At 41.0% G+C, this 24,840-nt stretch overlaps 1 protein-coding gene across 1 annotated transcript in view; it reads right to left on the reverse strand.

Annotated features, from left to right (window-relative positions):
• Nucleotides 1-24,840, reverse strand: part of LOC126106387 (uncharacterized) — an 89,020-nt gene that overhangs the window by 25,768 nt on the left and 38,412 nt on the right. The window contains exons 3-4 of the mRNA XM_049912653.1: nt 18,751-18,919; nt 6,171-6,490 (exon numbers count right to left, since the gene is read on the reverse strand). Of these exons, the coding sequence (XP_049768610.1) occupies nt 6,171-6,490; nt 18,751-18,919 (489 nt within the window). The remainder of the gene's footprint in view (nt 1-6,170; nt 6,491-18,750; nt 18,920-24,840) is intronic.

A 24,840-nucleotide genomic window follows, 5' to 3' on the forward strand; every position in this document is an offset into this window, starting at 1 on the left:
TTTGCAGAAGAGGTGATTGGGATTTCAGAAAGGGCTGTTCAAAATGTCAACAACATTTATGTGCTGCGGTGGCTCACCAACAAGATGTTGGGATATGGTGAAAACCTAGATGTGCTCTTCATACCTTTTACAAAGGCATATACTGCACGCACTGGGAGAGCCTTTTGAGTTGCCTAACCAAATTTTCAATACCCAAGAAACTCATCGGCCTGCTTCATGCTTGTCTCATTGATTCCAAAGGCAAAGTGAAGCTCAGGAACCAAGCTGTGGAGAGCTTTTACATAAAAACAGGGTTGAGACAAAGAGATGGTCTGTCACCAATAGTCTTCAACCCAATGTTTGAAAAAAATAATGAGGGAGGCTTTCCACACAAACCCGAAGCGATCGAGCTAGAGGGTGAGAAAATCACACACCTCCGATTGACAACGATGTGGCCTTGTCGTCCACATCCAAGGAAGAACTGATGTGGTTGAGCAACAGTGTGGGAGTGAAAGTGGGTAGAACAGATCTCCTTGTGAATAAATTGAAGAAAGAGTATCTGGTGATGAGCTCGACCCATATCTGTTCAAGATACCCACTCCAGCCTCTGGCAGTCACTATCAATCATACAAAAAGGTTCATAATTTTAAATATCTGGGGATAATATTTATGGATGACACATTGTGTGAGGCAGAAATCAAAGTGAGGATCCGAGCCGCAAACTGATTGTACTTCAATCTGTGTCTGCTTTTCAAATCACATAGTCTCTAAAGGAATTTCAAATTCCATGTGTACAAAACACTGACATAACCTGTAGGTCTGTAGAGTTGTGAAACTTGGAATATATAGAAAAAAAAGACTTAAATAATCTCCTCATTTTCCAGTAAAAAGTCTTAAGGGAGATCTATGGTCTAACATAAGACAAGACCATTGAGAATGGAAGATTGGGCTACATTATGAGGTGATAAATCTACATAAACCAAATACTGTAGGCCTGATGAGAAGCAAGCAGCTAGTATTGACAGGACATGTTGCTCAGGTAGATAAATACTGATGGCCTTTTAAATCCATGGATTTTACTTCCTGTGGAAGAAAACCACTAGGAAGAGAAAAGAAAGGTGGAGAGATGGAATGTATAGGGCATGCTGCAGATCATCACAGATGGTGATTAGTGACAGAATCCAGTGGAACAGGAGGCTCGTAGCTGTGCACGATCCTCTGGGCCTGATCACGTAAAGTAGGTAATGTCATCATTATATTTAGTCAACTCTTGCTTTCCTCTGCAGATGCAGTGAGATTGTAAAGAAGACACTCTTTACATGGAATCACTGACAGTTTACATAGCAGAGGTATCGCTAGTGGTTTGTGCACTCGACATGAACAGAAGACTTTATGGAGCCATCTGAGAGGTGGAGATTGACATCTAAGAAAATGACTTGTTGGGTTGAGAAGGATCAGGTGAAATGGATTTGGGAGTATATGTTTAAGAAATGGAGGAAAGAGCAACGGTTTTCCTGCCACGAACCAAAGTCGTGGAAATATCATCAATGAATCCAAACCAGAAAACGTGTTTTAAGTGTTGACTGGATAGGAAGGAATCAAAAGATTGTAATACACCTAGAGAATAGTCAGGTACAAGTGTTGCCACATTATTGAATATAAAAAATTCTTAAGAATATTAAAAAATCGACTGTTTTGGTAATGGCTCTGGAGGACAATAAAACAAATTCATTTTAGAAAGACAAGAGAAGAACAGCTGAAAGATAGCACAGAAGGAAATTTTACAAAGATCCCTAAAAATTCAAATGCTATCTTCATCAGGATAGTATCAGTTTTACAATACCAGAGAAGGAAAGTTGATACTGACCATATAGCAGAGATGCTGAGTTGCAAAGGCACAACAAAAAGATTCACACAATTATAGCTTTCGGCCATTGAGGCCTTTGTCAGCAGTAAACAGACACACACACACACACACACACACACACACACACACACACACACACACACACACACACGTCTGCATTCCCAGACAGCTGAAACCACACTGCGAGCAGCAGCGCCAGTGCATGATGGGAGTGGCGACTGGGTGGGGGGTAAGGAGGAGGCTGGGGAACGGAAGGGGAGGGATAATATGGTGGGAGTGGCAGACAGTGAAGTGTTGCAGTTTATATGGAGGGCAGGAAGGAAGGTGTAGAGGGGGGAGGGGGTAAGTAGCAGAAAGGAGAGAAATAAAAAGAAATTAAAAGACTTGGTGTGGTGGTGAAATGACGGCTGTTTAGCGCTGGAATGGGAACAGGGAGGGGGCTGGATGGGTGAGGACAGTGACTAACGAAGGTTGAGGCCTGGGGGTTACGGGAATGTAGGATGCATTGCAGCGAAAGTTCTCACCTGCGCAATGCAGAAAAACTGGTGTTGGTGGGAAGGATCCATATGGCACAGGCTGTGAAGCAGTCATTGAGATGACGGATATCATGTTTGGCAGCATGTTCAGCAACAGGGTGGTCCACTTGTGTTTTGGCCAGTTTGTTGGTGGCCGTTCATGTGGACAGACAGCTTTTGATTGTCATTGCTACATGGAATGCAGCACAGTGGTTGCAGCTTAGCTTGTAAATCACATGACTGGTTTCACAGATAGCCCTGCCTTTGATGGGATAGGTGATGTTAGTGACCGGACTGGAGTAGGTGGTGGTAGGAGGATGTATGGGACAGGTCTTGCATCCAGGTCTATTACAGGGGTATGAGCCAAGAGGTAAGGGATTGGGAGCAGGGGTTGTGTAAGGATGGACGAGTATACTGTGTAGGTTCGGTGGATGGCGGAATATTACGGTACGGGGGGAGGGGGCAGAGAATGTAATTCAGTTGCTCCAGTCCTGGATGCTACTGAGTTACGAGGGGAATGATCCTCTGTGGCAGGACTGTGTGTGGGACTTTGGGAGGTGGTAGGTGGTAGTGAAGGCTTCAGTGACCGTAATTATCCTCCCATCCTGAGAGACTGGAGAGATAAGGCACGACAGATTTGTTTTTGTACAAGGATGGGAGGATACTTACGGTCACTGAAGCCTTCACAACCACCATACTATCCCTCCCCCTCCCCGCCCCAGCTTCCTCCTTACCCCCACCCAATTGCCACTCCAATCATGCACTGGTGCTGCTGCTCGCAGTGTGGTTTCAGCTCTCTGAGACAGCAGATGTGTGTGCAAGTTGCATTTGCATGAGTGTGTGTGTGTGTGTGTGTGTGTGTGTGTGTGTGTGTGTGTGTGTGTGTGTGTCTACTGCTGAAAAAAGCCTTAATGGCCAAAAACTATAATTGTGTGAATATTTTTGTTGTGCCTATCGTGACTCATGGTGAGTAGCAACTTTCCTTCTCTGGTATTGTTACATTCCATCCTGGATTTTCCATTGTTCGATTTAGTTTCAGTTTTAATATGTTATCATCACCAAAGTTCAGTTTTATTTTATTTCAGAAGAGAATCAGACAAATTCTGCCTGTGCAAAATGGTCCTCAGCATCCAGAGACTTCCTGAAAGCAGAAGTTTCCATAACTGTTCAGTTTATGCCTCCTTGAGGACCACTGCCATCATTCCATTGGCCCAAATGAGAGGTTCCCATCCCTCAGTGTTTTTTGTTGCTGGTCATCCTAAAACACCAATTGGGAGAAGTGTCTGTGCTCTATCCACAAAAAATATGTCTAACGTATGTAGTACTGTTTAAAAAACATTATTGGTGGTTGAAGCTATATCTTTCAAAGGTTTAATCACTTAAAATTTCAATTAGGTCGAAAGTATTCCGACTTGGATTTTCTAAGGTTTTCCAAAGCTGCTAAAGTGAATGCTGGTTCCACTGACCAACTCCATGCCACATCCTCATCTAATCCCATCCTACATTTTACATGCTTAGTATACGCTATTTCTGTAATGTACCTTAAAAGTCTAATACTGTTGTGCTACAGTCTAAGGACGAATAAATAAATAATGGAGCATAGTTGAATGTTTGTGGCTCTGGAGACAGTTTTCCGAACAGACTGAAGTTAGTGCGTGGGGCATAACAGCATCTTCATGGCCAAGAAGTCATCAGTGGGAGACCATAGTGTGTGTGGCAATGAAGAGCACTAAGCTGACCCTCGAATCTTCAGTTATTAATTTTACATTCTCACAGAAGCAGTCTATCTGATGTAATGGTCAGCCTTGTTTTATGCAAACTAGAGTAGAAAACAGGAAGTATGCATTTTTTCCTATGTTGATACTTGTATTTAAAAGTATGAGATTCTTCTTTACAATCAACAGTCTAGAGAGTATATAACCACATAATTTCACATAGACTGGATGGTAAATAAAAAAAGTTAAATAAAAATCATCTCTCTATGAGACCTGTACAGTCTCCGAAATTGTGTCATTTCATTTGAGAAAAGAGAAATTTAATTTATTTTCCAAATGTTAAAGTGTCATTTTGTGGCAACACAATGGTGAAAACAACAAAACTTCTAAACTTTGGAGTGCAATAAAATGGAAAAACAGAGATAAAAATTGCTAAAATTTTGTATATTTATCACCCCCATACAGGGGATGGGCATGGTAAAACTTATTTGTGCCAACAATTGTGCATTAGAAGCAGTGATTCATAGCAATTATAATTATATGACTTCACTGGAAATGACTGTATCATGCATAAATTTCACTTTGGCTATTTGTGAATGTAAAGGGAAAATCAAACAGTCATGTTCACTGTTGTCTTTGAGTGCTGAATCATAACTGTGGGGCTAAAGGCCTCTTCTATGGGGTTTTTCCATTGCTTAAATGCATTTCAAAATAAAAATAATATCTACTACTCAGTCAATTCCAGCAATTTTGCACATATTTCAGTTATTTAACTTACTTCAGAAGAGAGTAGCCAAAAAAATAAAAATAATTAACAAAAAATACCAACAATTTTGGAGGTGTGTGAGTTTTAAATGAAAACTTTTTGTAAAAACACTTCTTGCCTTTTACACAATGCATGTCTGAATTCAAGCGCATAAGCATTTTTTTTAGGACAATATGAATAGTAGATACATAGGTCCCAATTTACCAAACTTGAAGAAATTTCACAACACTTGTTCCAGTATCAATGTTAATTACTAAAAAACTGAAATTTAGCACACAAAGGTGATGGAATATTCAGATATCTCTGAAATCATCAATTTTTATTCAGAATTTTTGAGCAGACGAGAGACAATTAAACTGAAATTTTGGTATCAACTGTAGTCTCTTTTCTCAAAGACACCATCTCATGGAGTCCATATCTTTCTGTGATATCAAGTCTACTCATCATTGACAGTGGCAAAAACAGTTTATTGTTGAAAAATACCTGTGATAAATTTAAATTAAGACCACAAGAGGAGAACACAGTTTGTTATTTTTCTATTTTCTTTATCACTGTGTGTGTCAAAGCATAATTCAGTGTCCCTTCTGAAGACAAACCATTGTGCTTGGATTTCCAAGTTCTTTCAAATTTTTGTACATAGCAGACTGCCAAACATAATATCTCTCGTGTGACTCTATGAAAATTGAAAAATAATTAACAGTAGATGATATCAGTCTTCAATTCTATTGACTTAAGTCATCTCTTATCCTAATTAATCTTCTGAAATTCACCAGATTTGATTTAGGTGACAATTTCTTCAAGAAAGGTCCTTTGCACTGGCACAGAAATGAGCATTTTGATTATACTCTACATATAGTTCTTAAACTGAAATTTGTAAATTATCCTGCTGAGACAGGTATCAAGGACTATAATAAATACTTTACAAAACATTGGACACAGAAGCAATACACGCTCCAGGCTACATCTGATTTCACTGTAAGTTACCTTGGTATAAAATATGATTTTATCAAAGAATATTTTTTTTTTAAAAAAAAGCTGATTTGTTTGTGATACCCAATTGCTGGGCAGCACTTACCTTCAAGATGTGAAATCAGTACTGCTGATAACAAGCACATAGATGTACAACTGATACACTTCCTAGCTTTTGAAACCAACAGTTCCTCAGGAAGGGGGGTGGAACAGTTTGGTGAAGCTCAAAAAGGAAGGGCAGGTCAGATGCCAGAAAGAGGACCCGCCTGTAGCGAGCAAACTGAGGAACAGTAAGAGCAGGCACAGCAGAAGTGGGAACACAGCACTCAAAGAATGAGTGTCACGACTTTTAGACTCACCTGCCCTCAACTGATGTCAACCTGGTACGCAGGCGCTTGAGCACACATTTATGGGAACTGATGAAATACTCGGCATCTCGAATCCGGTAGCATAGGCCACAACTGCCACCGAGGCGCAAGTCACATATATGTGGGCAGCCCTCAGCTAAAATGTGCAGCGGAATCACCTCGTCCGCAATTTCAACATGCTGTATGTGCAGCACTCGCAGGTGTGCCAGCCGTGCCACGGCGTCCAACAACCTCAAGTTCGCCCAGAGACCCCTCACGGAAATGGACAGTGTGCGGATCTCTCTACAGCCAACAAACAGGTTGTCAGCTTCCTGAATCAAAGTGAAGCAGCCTCATAATATGCTGTACATAATTTGGAGAACTGGTATGAGTACAGAAAAAAAAAAAAATTCCATCTCTTAAATACAGTACATCAATTCTGCAAATCCTCACAAATCAACTCATCAGACTGGGGGAAGGATAAAATGGGTGACAAAACTGCTCCAGAATTCCAAAATTAGACGGACTGCATCTGCAGATGTAACTGTCTCTGCTATGTGTGGCAGACTCTTTGGTCACACTGCAGTACTGTCATCTGACTGATGGGATGGGAGAGGGGAGGGTGGAGAATATAAATGGAGAAGAAAACTGATTTACTAAGCAATTGTGTTGTATTAATTAATTACCATTTGTTTCTGAAAGGTTGTTTATCACATGCCTCACTCAAAAATCTAAAAACACATAATGGCAGCAACAGATTTGTACCTGCAAATATATACTACTGCTAATTATGAAGGTAAATATTTTACTGGTGAAGTGTGAAAATAAGCTGTATCATCTCAAGAATTTATTTTAGCAAATTCCCTCTTTTTTTGGATAGTGTTAAACCACTGGGGCCAACCTAACCCATTTACAGCAACCGGCACATGGGTTGCATGGTTAACACTGTAGTGATTTGACAATTTCTGTGTAAATTCTAGAACCACTCAGTATTCTACCATCTCGAACACACGATATTCTAGATATGGTTGTGGGATGATAAAATCCTATCTACTGTACGTCACATGTTTGTGCGTGCAGGTTTAAAATCAGCTGCGGGAAGAAAGAAGACATGGCAGTCAAATGGCACCGACAAGTACCTGTCGGACAATGCATAGATCTTTTAGTGTGTGTGTGTGTGTGTGTGTGTGTGTGTGTGTGTGTGTGTGTGTGTGTGTGTGTGTAAGGAAGTACCGTGTAGTTTTTATGCTACTCTGTGCTTATTGTGTCATTGACTATTGTTATGTGAAACAAAAACAGTTGAAATAGTACTCTTGTAGAAAACTGACTCAGCCCTGGTAGAGGCAAGACTTATTTTCTGATTCATTTTAATACTGTGGTGCACGAATTTCTCTGCAGTAGACAACTTTTAATGGTCAATTCTCTGGCAGTTTCAATCAGTCATGAGGCTGCAAATGCATGCAGGACACAACACCAGTACGGAGTGCCCACTGCACTGAACAGTGTGCATCACTGAACAGTGTGCATTTGCAGTCTCAGGACTGATTGAAAATGTCAAAGAAGTGACTATTAACAGCTGTCCACTGTAGTGGACACTATGCGCCACAGGGTAAAGAAAGTCATGGTAGTCAAGCCAACTTTCTTTTAACTGTAACTCAATTTGTTTCTAATGTTCGACGGTACGAGGTACTTACAGAAAGTTACATATGTAAGTTAAAAGTGTGAATTATATTGTGCACGAAAGTCAAATACATCATTAACTGATGAAAAGGAAAGTTTGTATGTCTATTTTCACACTTTAAGACATCAGAACCTGTGTGAAAGGACTGAAAAAACGAGAAAAGAAGCTGTTGTGTGTTGCCATAGCATCCAAACATAATACGACAAGGAATTTAATCTGACACATTGGAATATGTACAAGTATCTAATGGAGCAAAATTTGAATGAAAATTAGTGAAGACATGAAAAATTCACAACGATAAAACAGCAAAGAAGAATTCAACGTATTTGTCTAAGAAGAAATACACATAGAACGCTTCAACCAAGAAGATCCAGTGCAGGGATTATAGAGCTCTCACATGTCGCAGAGATGCACACACGAAAAACCAACATACATCCGACACCATCGGCACCAGCTGATGTTCACCGGTGCTGACCTGCCGCCACATCCCCTCACCGATGCTACGAGAATTCTACGCCGGGTGAGCGTAAAACAAAACTTCATTACTTCAGTACGAAGTGGTACAAGATACTTTTGAGTGAACTTTATTTGTGTAGTTATCATATTTAAAGTTAGTTTTAAATGCTTACCAGAGCTAAAGCAAACAAAAGTATGTAAAATCTAAAACAGGTTGGGGAAACTCAAGACCCAGCTATGGCCATGAAAATTAGCAAAGAGGTGCCTGACTGGGCTGAGTTGGTAAATTTAATCAAAGCTCAGAATGCGACTCTAAGGTCAGTAAATTCTCAATTAAATGCCCAGAGTAAAACCTTAAATTCTCAAGGGAAACTCTAAATATTCAAACTCTAAATATTCAAAGTCGAATACATTGTTAACTGACGAAAAGGAAAGTTTGCATGTCTTCTCATTTTATAAGTAGAAAGAGGCTTAAAAGTTACTGTACCTAGCGCTATTCAACAAAGAAGTCAAGAGATTTTCCAGCAGCTGATTATCTCGTAAATAAGAGGGGCTGCAAAATTCGAAGTGAGTCACCTCGTAAAGAAGTGGAATGTGGATTGGGGAAATATATCAGTATAACCCACACTCACACTCACACTTTACGTCATCAGAACATTAGAAAAAACACACACACACACACACACACACACACACACACACACACACACACACACTAAAAGATTAAAAGGAGGGCCTGGCACTGCTTCTATTGAACACGGCTTCCAATACCTGGTTTGACACAACTCTAAATCAATTCTCCTAATGTGTGTCAGTGACTAGAAAAAAGTGATGCAAAACAGACAGAGCACGGCTAATAAGTCCACAGTATTTTTCCTTGGTGACATACTTTTGATAGAATTCCAATAGAGGTACATATACTTCAAAATCTGAGTGACACTGAAAATGTACACAAGCCATATGTAAATCCTTGTTGGAGACTTAGTCTGCACTTATGCAGAGAGAGGAACAAAAGAGATTGAAACTTACTTTATTGTCTTCGAAGTCTCAAAATCTACTGTTCAATTCCTCTATCAGGTCACATATTATATGTAAATCTTTGAGAGAATTTTTATTGCTGCTTTTCTGCACGAAAGGAAAAATGCCCATAACTGTTATTTATGATTCCCAACTTTATACACTTATTTTATTTCAAATGCCTCCACCTGGTGATGCATAGTAGTTATTGACTGTTCTTTCCCTTGGAAAAATTCATTTAGTTTATCTGAGTGTGCGGTTGTAAAATCATGCATCCATATTGCATCTTCAAATTCGTGGTTCAATGAATTCCTTGATTCCTTCCACCAAAAGCATTGCAAATGCCTCAAGCCAGGAAGCCTACCAATGAGAATGGCACTTCAGAGAAGTATGTAAAATTTTAGTACGAATCACCGCCAGCAGAAAAATGGAGGATGAGCGCCAGTTCGGCTGTAACTGGTATAACTTTCATATTTGTATCAGCTTCACCAATTTTTGGATTAATTGCTTTTAAGTGATCTATTCAAACTATTCAAAATAGAACTTCAGCATTCTAGAAAAGGCATACATCTGGCAGTTAATTTACTTAATTAAGAACACATCCACAAATTGCTACTTCTCACATGTGGCCACAATGTTGCCGGACAACACTGTCAGACTATAATGTTGGCAATAAACAACTTCTACAGTCTGTGTTAATATAGCTCAACTGTCCAAAACAGAGGTTGGATTGTTTCAGTTGTCTCAAAACTAATTCCATTCAGACTGAATCAATTCTCAGGAACAAGAAATTGGAAAATGTCTGCCTCTGCCGGATAGGATGACAGGTGTGACAGCATAGCTGAGTTGCAGCTGGCCACGACTAGCAGGTTTGAGCATTGCCACCATGCAACTGATGGGCATTGTGGATGTCACTTTATGTTTGGACAGCCTTTTTCCTTAACCTCATGAGCACATCTATGTGGTAGGACAGGCCTACCTCTCTATCCTCAGGCAAAAAAAATCTTTGCAAACATTCCCACCACTGTGGAAAAGGATGACTAGTAGAATCTTCAGTTTTGACCCACTCATTCTCGGCTCCTCAAGGTGAGGAGTCTTTCAGGGGGGCTGTCCTAACTTAGGTGTCCAGTCTCGTGGTTGCATCCGAGTGACCCCCCCCCCCCCCCACAAAAAAAAAATGTGTTTCAATATTTTTCTCACCATCATTGTACCGTCATTCTCAGGGAAGTCAGTCGGAGTTTGGTGACTGACTCAGCGCAAATTTTCTGCAAGTTCAAATTGCGACTAACTGTGTCGCGCATAGTAGTTTTCGGAACACCGAGAGCCTCTTCTATGATCTGCACACTCATTTGACAGACATTGTTTGAAAGTTTCATCACTTTTGTTGGCAGGAGACTATAGTGTGGGACTGATCACTGACGTCTTCCTGGACCCACTGAAACGATATTTATCACCTAAAAACTTGAGAATTTCACGATGCAGAGTCCTTGTAGTTTTGTCATAGCTCACCATACTTCAATCTGAGTGAAATTTGACACTGTCAAATTGGTGCACCCAATCTATTTTTGAAAATACTTTTGGACTCACAATTTCATTTACAGTTGTCTCTATCTCACTGGATTTTTGACTTGATGAAAAAATTCAAAAGTTATTATTAAATATAAGAAAATTACAAAATGCAAGATAAAGAGGGAAGTAAAAACATAGCCAGTACCTGTTTACAAAAGTAGCATGCCGAACAGTCACCTGACACCCACCTCAGTCACTGGATATCAGCTGCTTTGCCTTATAAAATGGAACAGTTACGTACGTAGAAGAGCCTCAACTGTACTTTAGTCCGACATCTGGAACAATTACTTAAAAATCTGAATGTTTAAAAAACCTATAAGATAATCACTCTTTATCAGATGAGTGGTCTACTATTCATAATTCATTGTAGTTTCTTCAAATACTGAAAACTGTAGTGGATTACATTAAAATAATGAGTGTTATAGGTTTTTCCATACTTATAAGTGACTTTCTAAGAAGATAACTGTTCTGCCTGACAAGTACAACGTATAAGAAGCTGTACAACTTGATGTCAACTGACTGATATAGGCATATAAGACACATGTAACTTTCGGGATAAGGTACTGAGTATATTTTTATTCCCTTCTTTGCCTTGTACTATTAATTTTTTTTAATTTAACATTAACTTTGCATCTCACCTTTTCTGTATTTTTTAACTCTAGGAATGTCTCATAAGCATCAAATCCAATAAACTCTTAACACTGACTGATGTGATCAAGACAATTCTGAATAAAAAAGGGATTTGAATTTGGTACAGAACTCATCGTGACACCTGTAAACGCCACTGTGTGTGCCAACATGTACACTGTAAAGAGGTTCACAGAAACAACAACACTGATGGTCTCAAAGTCTAATACTGACAGACAAGAGACCGTACGAATTTCCCTCACCTATTTGATTCTTATGGGATGTATAGGGCATGACTACAATTTCAGCATACGTAAATATGAAGACAGAACTCTCAACCATTTTTGAGAAAATCAAGTTTGAACATTTTATACATATTTATATATTTTCTATGGCCGATAGTACTCATGAAGTCGACAGCCGAGCTTGTTAAGTGGTTAGTTTTGGGGTCACGAGGTCCACAGATGGAATATCCCCACCTGCATTTTTTTTCTTCCCACATAATTATGACTGTACAATCTATCATTACTGAATAATTCATTTATTATTTTCATAATCTTTATGCTGAAAAAAGAAAAAAAAATTTCATAATAAGACTGCAAAAAAATTGGATACTCAACTTTCAATCAAATCAGTATAGTCATTTTAATTATAATGTTTTATCCACATGTGTGGCAAGTATAATGTGTAATGTATGGAGCACTGTATGAATCAGGAGAATACTGATTGTAAAAACATGGCACACATTAAATATATTGAGAGACAGCACCTGTAATGAATGCTGAATCTTTGCAAGTGCATGGTTTTTCCAGTGTGTCTATAGAACAGAATAGAATAGAATAGAATAGAAACTTTACTGTCACAACACATGTCATATACAATCAGATGATTAGGACATAAGTGACTTGTCAGTTTAAAGCTACTTTCTAATTGTAAGTATACAGAATAATTACAGGTATTTCGTAATTTTAAGCACCACAAAATGATTTAAAATAATCATGTTGAAAATAAAGTAAAATTAAGAATAAATATTTACTTAAAGTACTTTTTTAGCATGACAATAAAATGTAACATTAGGCACAGTTATTTGTGACAGTCACTCATAAATTATTCTACACTGTAATAATATTTACTTACATAGTTTTTTTAAATGATGTCCAAATTCTTCTGGTTCATAATTTTTAAATTTTTCACAGACTTTATTTCCCAGCCTCATACCCATATAGTAAGGTGTTTTCTCCAACAGTTTTAGCCTATGAGTTGGTAACTTATACTGATATTTGTTTCTTGTTTTATGATCATGCTTAAACAGGTTATCCTCAAAAAGTTGTGGGTTTCGTTTAGAAAACTTAATTGTCTCATAGATATACACTCCTGGAAATTGAAATAAGAACACCGTGAATTCATTGTCCCAGGAAGGGGAAACTTTATTGACACATTCCTGGGGTCAGATACATCACATGATCACACTGACAGAACCACAGGCACATAGACACAGGCAACAGAGCATGCACAATGTCGGCACTAGTACAGTGTATATCCACCTTTCGCAGCAATGCAGGCTGCTATTCTCCCATGGAGACGATCGTAGAGATGGTGGATGTAGTCCTGTGGAACGGCTTGCCATGTCATTTCCACCTGGCGCCTCAGTTGGACCAGCGTTCGTGCTGGACGTGCAGACCGCGTGGGACGACGCTTCATCCAGTCCCAAACATGCTCAATGGGGGACAGATCCGGAGATCTTGCTGGCCAGGGTAGTTGACTTACACCTTCTAGAGCACGTTGGGTGGCACGGGATACATGCGGACGTGCATTGTCCTGTTGGAACAGCAAGTTCCCTTGCCGGTCTAGGAATGGTAGAACGATGGGTTCGATGACGGTTTGGATGTACCGTGAACTATTCAGTGTCCCCTCGACGATCACCAGTGGTGTACGGCCAGTGTAGGAGATCGCTCCCCACACCATGATGCCGAGTGTTGGCCCTGTGTGCCTCGGTCGTATGCAGTCCTGATTGTGGCGCTCACCTGCACGGTGCCAAACACGCATACGACCATCATTGGCACCAAGGCAGAAGCGACTCTCATTGCTGAAGACGACACGTCTCCATTCGTCCCTCCATTCACACCTGTCGCGACACCACTGGAGGCGGGCTGCACGATGTTGGGGCGTGAGTGGAAGACGGCCTAACAGTGTGCGGGACCGTAGCCCGGCTTCATGGAGACGGTTGCGAATGGTCCTCGCCGATACCCCAGGAGCAACAGTGTCCCTAATTTGCTGGGAAGTGGCGGTGCGGTCCCCTACGGCACTGCGTGGGATCCTGCGGTCTTGGCGTGCATCCGTGCGTCGCAGCGGTCCGGTCCCAGGTCGACGGGCACGTGCACCTTCCGCCGACCACTGGCGACAACATCGATGTACTGTGGAGACCTGACGCCCCACGTGTTGAGCAATTCGGTGGTACGTCCACCCGGCCTCCCGAATGCCCACTATACGCCCTCGCTCAAAGTCCGTCAACTGCACATACGGTTCACGTCCACGCTGTCGCGGCATGCTACCAGTGTTAAAGACTGCGATGGAGCTCCGTATGCCACGGCAAACTGGCTGACACCGACGGCGGCGGTGCACAAATGCTGCGCAGCTAGCGCCATTCGACGTCCAACACCGCGGTTCCTGGTGTGTCCGCTGTGCCATGCGTGTGATCATTGCTTGTACAGCCCTCTCGCAGTGTCCGGAGCAAGTATGGTGGGTCTGACACACCGGTGGCAATGTGTTCTTTTTTCCATTTCCAGGAGTGTAGATGCCAGGAACAGTCATAAGATCAAGGGCTTGGTCTTTCTATTATGCTGCTTATAACATTCACTGCAATATTAGAGTATTTAGACGGTGATACATGACATCTACGAGGAGTGTTTGAAAAGTCTATGCAAAAATAAAAACTACTTACGTGTTTGGGGTAAACCTTTTTGTATTTTTTGACATGGTCTCCTTTTAGACTTACACACTTTTTCCAACACTGTTCTAATTTGTTGATCCCTTCTGAATAATAGGAATTATCCAAGTCTGCAAAATACCTATTAGTTGCTACAATCACCTCCTTGTTTGAACAAAATCTTTGTCCCGCCAGCCATTTCTTCAAATTGCGGAACAAATAGTAGTCCAAGGGAGCCAAGTCTGGAGAATGGGGGGGGGATGTGAAATGAGTTGGAATCCTATTTCCAATAATTTTGTGACCTCAACGGGTGCTGAGGTGTGTGCTGTTGCACTGTCGTGATGGAAAAGGACTTTTTTGCAGTCAAATCGCCGGCATTTTTCTTGCAGCTTGGTTTTCAAACGGTCCAATAACGATGAATAATATGCACTTGTAATAGTTTTACCCTTTTCTAGACAGTTGATGAGGATTATCCCTTGCAAATCCCAAAAGACAGTCGCCATAACCTTTCAAGCCGAAGGAATGGTCTTCGCCTTTTTGTGTGCAAATTCTCCCTTGGTAACCCATTGTTTAGATTGTTGTCTGGTCTCAGGAGTATAGTAATGTATCCGTGTTTCATCCACAGTGAGGAAACGATGCTTAAAGTCCCACAGATTCTTCCTGAACAGCTGCAAACCATCCTTGCAACACTTCACATGATTCAGTTTTTGGTGAAGCGCGAGCAATCGTGGAACCCATCTCATGGACAGCTTTCTCATGTCCAAATGTTTATGCAAAATATTATGTACCCATTCACTCAAGATGCCCAAAGCACTAGCAATCTCACACACCTTAACTCTTCTGTCATCCATCACCATATCATGGATTTTATCAATGATTTACGGAGTTGTAATCTCCACAGGGCGTCCAGTGTTCAGCATCACTTGTGTCCATATGGCCACTCCGAAAATTTTGAAACCACTTATAAACTGTTCTAATCGAAGATGCAGAGTCACCGAAATGTTTATCAAGCTTCTCTTTAGTCTCCTGAGGTGTTTTGCCTTTCATAAAGTAATGTTTAATCACCACACGAAATTCTTTTTCGTCCATTTTTAGAATCACTCAACTTCCATCATTCACATGAATGCCAAATACAAAGAGATAGACCAATATGGCTGAAACTTGGTGTGCATTTTTTTCCAAAGATGCTACTAACTAAACATTACATTGATGCGCACAGGTGGTGCCATCTCTCGGACTTTGCATGGACTTTTCAAATGCCCCTCGTACATGGTCTGTCCATAATAAACTCTTGTTCAACATTACGCTTAGAAATTTGGTACAGTTTGTGGTGGCTAAGTGATTGTCCTCATATGGTATTTCTAGTATATCCTGTACAGCTTGTTTTGTGGCCAAGTGAATGATTTATGTCTTTGTCAGATTTAATTCCAGACCATTATTACTCACCCAGGCCTCAATTTCAGCCAGAGACTGCTGAAGATGACTATTTAAATTTTCACTTTTCTTGCAACAGACTATTGCTGTAGAGTCATCCACATAAAGAATAGTGTCTGAATTTATGTTAGTCGGCAGGTCATTTATATAATACAAGAACAATATTGGCCCAAGGACAGATCTTTGTGGCACACCTTGTTCTGTCTTTTTCCAACTTGAGAAGAATCTCTTACCAGTTTCTTCTATTACTGTTCTTTGTTTCCTGTTTAATGGTTAAAATGACATCCATCTCAGCAACCTTTCACTACAACCATACGCCTGTAGCTTGCGTAGTAGTTGTTTGTGATCTACTGTGTCAAAGGCTTTACTTAGGTCACAAAAGATGCCCAATACATTCATATTTTTATCTAGACTACTACTAATGTTTGTAATAAGTTCATTAATGGCTTGCTCAGTGCAGTGTCCTCCTTGGAAACCAACCTGATTCTTCTGGATAATATTATGCAGATTATTATAGTTAACTGTGTGGTTACATGTAGCTTTTTCAAATACTTTGGAAAATATTGATAACAATGAGATTGGTCGATAATTACTCACTTCTTCATGTCTGCCAGTTTGTAAATGGGTTGTATTTCAGCATACTTCAGTCTATCAGGAAAATATCCTTCCTTGAAAGATTGATTCATTATAAGGGACAGAGGAAGTGCAATACTATAGGTGACTGCCTTTATTATTTTTGTAGGAATTTCATCCCAGCCTACAGAATTTAAATTCTTTAAGAACTTTATATCAGCTACTTCAGAATAGGATACATGGGTGAATTTAAATTTAGTGGGGTTACATAAACTGGAAACAGTTACACATTTGGCAGTGAAAGTTCATCAGTTTTTCATGGATTTATGAAGTGGCTGTTAAACACTTCACAGATTTGTGTAGGGTCCATAACAGTCTCACCTTCAACCACCAGTTCAAGTTTCCATTGTCTACCTTTTTTGATACCTATTTCATTCTTTACAGTGGTTCATATTGCTTTAGCCTTGTTTTTAGCATTTGAAATGTAATTATTATTTGCCAATTGTCTGGCAACTTTATCAAAGATTTTCTCATATTGCCTTACATAATTTAAGAATTCTGGGTCTCGATTGACTTTCACCTCCATATGAAGTTCTCTTTTCCTCAAGCTTGAAATCTGAATACCCCTTGTTATCCATGAACCCTTGTTAGGTGTGTCAGTTTTTATAGTTATAAAAGGAAAGCATTCATTGCACACCATCAAGAAGGCCTCCAAAAAGTTATTGAAATTTTCATTTACTGAGGACTTGGCAGTAAATGGCCATGAGATGAGGCTGATTTTATTGATGAACATTTCTATATTTTCTTGTCTAAAATTTCTGATTTTCTTATTTGTGTGCTTTGGGCTAACACGGGGTAATGGCACCAATAGAGCACTGTGGTCTGAGATCCCTAAGCTTAGTATACTTTTTTCTGTTACTCTGTAGTTTAAGCTACTAGCAATGTTATCTATGCAGGATGCCGATGAAGCAGTTACCCTTGTCATTTCTACAAATTTCAGAATAAAACCATGTGTGGACATCAGCTCCTGCATCTTAAAGGCAAATTGTCATTTTTTATCACATCTATATTAAAATCAGCACAAACAACAATTTTTTTACACAACTTTTCAGTTTTGATGGTGTTATGGTGTCATTTTTTTCAGTTTTGAGTTGGTGGAGTAAATTTTCAAGTTTGACCAGAAAACTGCAGGACACTGAGTAACCAGGGGTACAATATATGCTGAATATCAGCATGCTATAGTCCTTAATTCTGTGCAGCAACTCTCAAATGTGTGTTCTTCATTTAAATTATTGAAGTTTTGCTTAATTTGGTATTTTACTGATGCATGAACCAGATTACATGAACCATCATACCCATTGCCTTTACAAAAGCTACCCGATACTTCATAATCTGTAAATTTGTTCAATAAATTTATATTTTCATCTTTAAGCCGATGTTCACTTAAGCAAATAAGCTTTACAGACCATTTTGTTCTCTCTAGAAATATTTCTAAGCCATTACTTGATAAACCTCCAATATTCAAATGCATAATTATTATTTGCTATTCCAAAAGTGATGTCATCAAAATTATCTACTCTAAACTGGCCGACACAACTTTTTGTCGATTACTTATCTTAATGTTTCTTTTTTCCTCCCAGTTTCTACTAAAAAATCCTTAAGATGGCATGGTGGTGAAGTTTTTCTCTTGTTATGCGTAGCTCCTATTGATTCTTCTGCTGTTGTTTCTTCTGTTGATGTTGGTTCTTCTGCTGTTGCTTCTTCCCTTGTTGCTTGTTCAACTGATTGCATAACATTTGTAAGCTGTTCTCGGTCATCACACAATTTCATGCCATACCCCATATATGTCTTGTTAGAATTATGTGGGAATGTAAAAAGAGTGCCGGAACCGATATTTGCTGCATGGACCTTGCACCAATGAAACTACACACTTACCTGCTTGGCATACAATCCATATGAATTATATAAGCACACGTAAAATGTTCAAATTCCATTTCCTCATAAACAGTTGCATCTTGCTATTTACATATGTTGGAGTCCTACTCTTGCCCTACACAGCCTGCCAATATGAATCATATCAGTGAGGGAAGTTCATACAATCCCCTTGTGAGCTACACAGCATTGCAAAGTTATGACGCCACCCAAGATATCTGATTTAGTTCAAATTGGTCAAGATAGGAGGGAGCTTAGCTGAGACTGGCAGGAGCATAATAAGAAAAAATAATTTAATTACTTTTCAGACACCACTCATAGTGTGCGATACTTCTTCCGTAGCAGGGATCTCTCCAGCACAGATACGGGATACTTACCGAGAAAGTCAGCACCTGAAAAAAATCCATCTCCAAAGTGGTCAGGTGTGGGCAGCTTCTGGATAGAGCCTCAAAGACCCTGGATGAGACTTCTTTGTCCAGAATCACAGTTCGGAGCTGTGGTGCAGCAGTAAATGTCGCAATAGCCTCCTCTTCACTCGTTTCCTGTCTGCATGGAGAGCAGAAGATATTACTTCAGTTTAATTTTCACAAGCAGAACATTTTCAGCAATAAAATCCTGTAACTTCAAATATAGCATTATTAACACAGTTGTGTCCACTGCCTGTCCACTACAGTACGAGTGGGAAATTGAGATATCTTGACTTTGAAGCATAGTTAACCCATGCATAGTGGTTCAGGTGACCTGATGACCATACAAGCATACTTTGGTTAACAACTTTGTTCCTTTCACAACCTAATTCAGAAAGCAGTCTCACAAAAAAAGATATCTGGAAACACTTTCACATATTCTCTATAAAAGATGTTTTTCACTAGTTATTCAGTGCTTATTACAACCAACTCTTGTCATTTTGAGATAACCATAGCTGGTGATGTAGACACAGTGCTAAAATTCCACATGATCTAATTTTCTTTCTTGTACCACAATTTGTTTCACAGCTACCAGTCCATTTTCAAATGGTATCTTTAAAAAATTCACCAGCAAAATGTAGTCTACATAAGATCATTCTAACATACAATTATCCAAAGGCAACATGAAATTAAACTAAAATAAACATAACTACATATTTTTCAGTACTAAAAACCAGTCAACAGCAGGAAATACACTGGACAAAGCCAGTATACAAAAATAACTCCAAGCATCCACTGTTCAAACTGGATCATATTTAGTGGTGACATACTAAACATGTAACATTAGGTCTAAATATTTGAAGATTTTTTTTTCCTTTTAAATAACTGACAATGCTATTAAACAATGGAAAATCCAGGATGGAATGTAACAATATTGTGAAAAGGAAAGTTGCTATTCACCATATAGCGGAGATGCTGAGTCGCAGAAAGGCACAATAAAGGGACTGTCACAAATAATAGCTTCGGCCAGTAAGGCATTCAAAAAACTTAAGACAACAGATTCACACATACACACTCTCACAAATGCAACTTACATACACATGACTGCAGTCTCAGGCAACTGAGGCCACACTGCGAGCATCAGCATAAGTGCAGGTTGGGAGTGGCAACTGGGTGGGGGTAAGGAGGAGGCTGGGGTGGGGAGGGGTAGGGATAGTAGGGTAGGGGTGGCATTGGGGAGCACGCAGAGATGAGGTGGAAAGAGGGTAGGGCCGCTATGTGCTGTCGGTAGGTTAGATGGTGGGCAGCGGAGGAGGGGGGAGGGGGGGAATAGTGGAAAAGGAGAGAAGTAAAAAGACTGGGTGCCTTGATGGAATGAGGGCTGTGTAGTGCTGGAATGGGAACAGAGTAGGGGCCGGATGGGAGAAGACAATGACTAACAAAGGTCGAGGCCTTGAGGATTATGGGAAAGTAAGATATCTTGCAGGGAAGTTCTCACCTGCACAATTCACGAAAGCTGGTTTTTGGGGGAAGGATCCATATGGCATAGGCTGTGAAGCAGTCATTGAAATGAAGGATGTCATGTTTGGCAGTGTGCTCAGCAACAGGGTGGTCCACGTGCTTCTTGGACACAGTTTGTCGGTGACCATTCATGCAGACAGACAACTTGTTGGTTGCCATGCCCACATAGAATGCAGCACAGTGGGTGCAGCTTACCTTGGAGACCATATGACTGGTTTCACATGTAGCCCTGCCTTTGATGGGATAGGTGATGTATGTGAACGGCCTGATGCGAGGGGTGGGAAGGATCATGGGCAGGACATTTCTCACTTCAGGGCAATGATGAGAGGCAGTCAGAACCCTGGCAGAGAATTTAATTCAGTTGCTACAGTCCTGGGTGGTGCTGAGTTACGAGGGGAATGCTTCTCTGTGGCTGAACAGTGGGGCGTTGGGAGTTGGTGGGAGACTGGAAAGACAAGGCAGGGAAGATGATTTTTTTTTTTTTAAGGTTGGGAGGATAATTACGGCTTGTAAAGGCTTAAGTAAGACCCTCGGAACATTTCGAGAGTGACTGCTCGTCACTGAAGATGTGACGACCGTCGGTGGCTAGGCTGTATAGATGGGACTTCTTGGTATGGAACGGGTGGCAGCCGTCAATGCAAAGGTGTTGCTGGTGGTTAGTAGGTTTGATATGGCTGGAAGTACTGATGTAGCCATCTTTGAGGTGGAGGTCAATATCTAAGAAGGTGTCTTAATGGGTTGAGTAGGACCACATGTAGCAAATGGGAGAGAAGTTATTGAGATTCTGGAGGAATGTGGATAGGGTATCCTCACCATCGATCCAGATTACAAAGATGTCATTAATAAAATCTGAACCAGATGAGGAGTTTACGATTTTGGGTTTTTAGGAAGGATTCCTCTAGATGGCCCGTGAATAGGTTGGCATAGGATGGTGCTATGCAGGTGCCAATAGCTGTACCCTGGATTTGTTTGTAGGTAATGCCTCCAAAGGAAAAGTGGGTGAGGATATAGTTGGTCATGGCCACTAGGAAGGAGGTTGCTGATTTGGAATCCATCGGGCGTTGGGAAAGGTAGTGTTCAATAGCGGTAAGGCCATGGGCATTAGGGATGTAAATGTAAAGGGAGGTGGCAGCAATAGTGACGAGTAGAGCACTATGTGGTAAACGGACAGGAACTGTGAAGAGTTAGTGGAGGAAATGACTGGTATCTTATATAGAGATTGAAGGTGTTGGTCTATGACAGCAGTGGGGGCACAGTAATCGGCCACAATGGGCCATCCAGGTTGATTGGGTTTATGGACTTCAGGAAGTATGCAGAAGCAGGGAGTGGTAAGGGTGAGCAGAGAGATGGACTCTGGGGAGAGGTTTAGGGATGGGCCTGAGGATTTGAGGAGTGACTGGAGGTCCTGCTGGCTTACTGGAATGGGGTCACTGTGGCAAGGTTTGTACGTGGAAGTATCTGACAGCTGGTGGAGTCCTTCTGCCGGGTAATCTTTGCAGTTCAAAACAATGGTGGTGGGAGAGAGTTTTGGAGTGCAGGATAAATGTAGCAGGTCTGTGGGACAGGGTTTGTCAGCTATGAGGGGACGTGGAGGAAGTTTGGAGGTTGTTGTGGAGGGGGTGGACTGTGGTACTCCAAGATGAGAGTAGGAAGTGAGCAGAGTGGAGAGCTTTCTGAGGTGGCGTTGTGCATGTTGCTCAAGTTCCAGCAGGGCAAAAGTTTCAGTATGTGTTATGGGTTCCAGGAATCTGGAATTGCATAGCAGGAGAATTCTGTGGACAGAGAGAAGATATAGCAAGAAAGTTTGGGCTTGGTTGCTATGGTTTTGCAGGCCTATGTAGGTGAGGGCTAAGGATTGGCAGAATATGAACAGGTGGAGGTTATTGAGGAAGGAGGGCTGGCAGCTGGAGATGGGTGATTTCATGGTAAGACCATTTGGGAGGATTCCATGAGCCAAGCAGCAATGCAGGAACAGTATGTGGGATTGTGTTCTGGCTAGGGATAAGGAAACCTTTCTGTATTGACGCAGATGGAAGGAGCAAGGATCCATGGTGGTGGGAAAAATGCGAAAAATTATGTATTTTTTTCTACCACCATGTATCGTTGCCCCTTTTATCTACATCAATAGCAAGCATCACTTCATGCTGCATTATATTGTGTTTTCCAGGGTTTTTAGCAGCCGCACACGGTGGCAAGATCCTTTGTTGACTTGGTGCATGCACGTATCTCATTTCAGGCCCAGACAGATTGCAGCGCCGACATCACAATTAAATTTGCCACACGGTCATGTGCACGGTGATCCTTCTGTATGTCTTCCTCTAGATTCATGGATCCCAAGGATAGCATGGCTACAACAGCCACCAGAGGGTGTTATCACGACACCGTGGGATGACCCCATGGGGAGGGAGTCTTCCCCTCCTCTGCCTCCTCTTGTCCTACCAATGGAGCTGGATCCACCCATGCTGCAGCGGCCAACACCTTCTACATTCTGGTATGGGCCTCAGGAGATAGGAGATACCCTTCTGGGCATTTTCCAGGCGATATTTCCACCAGAGCGAAGGCCAGATGGTGGGGTACAACCGGAAGTCTGATGTTCCTTGCAGCCACAGCTTCCAGTCCATCAGAGTATCCACACTCCTGCCTCCTCTCCTGCTGCTGTGTTCCATATATGAAGATGGTCCGTCACTTGGGGGGGGGGTGTGGGGGGGGGTGGGGGAGAGGAATGTTACGACATAAAGTCAAGCACCAGCATGCCAGTCGGGAATGACAAAGAGAAGTCTGTGAGAAGAAGTTAGCCAATCTCACACTGACTGACCTCCCTTCCAGGACAACAATGCGATAGCAGTGTCCGCTACGTAAAGAGGACATAACCACTGCTCCTGACTGGTGCAGCCAACTTCAGAAGCAGCTTCAAGATTAGTGACTTGAATAGCAGCGTCAACGATAGACACTTTGATAGCAGTTCAGGAAAGACTTTTCTCAGTTAGAGGTCAACAGTCACTGCAAAGACTAATTATTTCATATGTCACCTTTTGCTTGCAACACATCTGTGTAATTGCCAAAGTTAAGTATTGTATTTGATTAGTTGTAATAAAACTCATTAATACGAGTTGTTTGATTGTATAGTGAACCGAACAGGCACAACAACACAAAGCCTCCAACAATTGTCAGCATAGAGTAGACCGATTTCCCTTGGATCCTAGTGTGACAAGTTGTCCATACATAGATCACCTGCCATCCATTATTGTGGAGGTCATAAAGGAGATCCCAGATAGTCACAATCAAAGGATGTCGAGTGTAACACTGGTCAACAGCCTGAAGACTACTCAAGAAGTCTCTGCCAATTAAGAATGAGTTTGCAGTGTAAGAACAAAGGTAGCTAAGGACTCAAGCAATGGCCACCAATTTTGCAGTGAATACACTGCATTCATTTGGCAAGGAGCATAGTTAACTGCTTATCACCTGTGGGAGGAAAAATGGTTCACCTGCTGACCATAGAGCTGTCAGTGTATACGATGTATGAGTCAGGAACTGAGTCAAGGGCATCCAGGAACAGGCAGCGAAAAACCATATCTACTTTCAGTCGGGGCACGTGTGATTTCTTCCTGATAAGAGAAACTGACCTCAGGGAAGATCAGTTTGGATTCCATAGAAACACTGGAACACGTGAGGCAATACTGACCTTACGACTTATCTTAGAAGTAAGGTTAAGGAAAGGCAAACCTACGTTTCTAGCATTTGTAGACTTAGAGAAAGCTTTTGACAATGTTGACTGGAATACTCTCTTTCAAATTCTAAAGGTGGAAGGGGTAAAACACAAGGAGCGAAAGGCTATTTACAATTTGTACAGAAAAAAGCTGGCAGTTATAAGAGCTGAGGGACATGAAAGGGAAGCAGTGGTTGGGAAGGGAGTAAGACAGGGTTGTAGCCTCTCCCCCATGTTATTCAATCTGTATATTGAGCAAGCAGTAAAGGAAACAAAAGAAAAATTCGGAGTAGGTTTTAAAATCCATGGAGAAGAAATAAAAACTTTGAGGTTCACCGATGACATTGTAATTCTGTCAGAGACAGCAAAGGACTTGGAAGAGCAGCTGAATGGAATGGACAGTGTCTTGAAAGGAGGATATAAGATGAACATCAACAAAAGCAAAACGAGGATAATGGAAAGTAGTCGAATTAAGTCGGGTGATGCTGAGGAAATTAGATTAGGAAATGAGACACTTAAAGTAGTAAAGGAGTTTTGCTATTTGGGGAGCAAAATAACTGATGATGGTCGAAGTAGAGAGGATATAAAATGTAGACTGGCAATGGCAAGGAAAGCGTTTCTGAAGAAGAGAAATTTGTTAACATCGAGTATAGATTTAAGTGTGAGGAAGTCATTTCTGAAAGTGTTTGTATGGAGTGTAGCCATGTATAGAAGTGAAACATGGACGATAACTAGTTTGGACAAGAAGAGAATAGAAGCTTTCAAAATGTGGTGCTACAGAAGAATGCAGAAGATTAGATGGGTAGATCACATAACTAATGAGGAAGTATTGA

The sequence above is a fragment of the Schistocerca cancellata genome, chromosome 10 (assembly GCF_023864275.1).
Source record: "Schistocerca cancellata isolate TAMUIC-IGC-003103 chromosome 10, iqSchCanc2.1, whole genome shotgun sequence".
In the NCBI taxonomy this organism is placed as follows: Eukaryota; Metazoa; Arthropoda; class Insecta; order Orthoptera; family Acrididae; genus Schistocerca; species Schistocerca cancellata.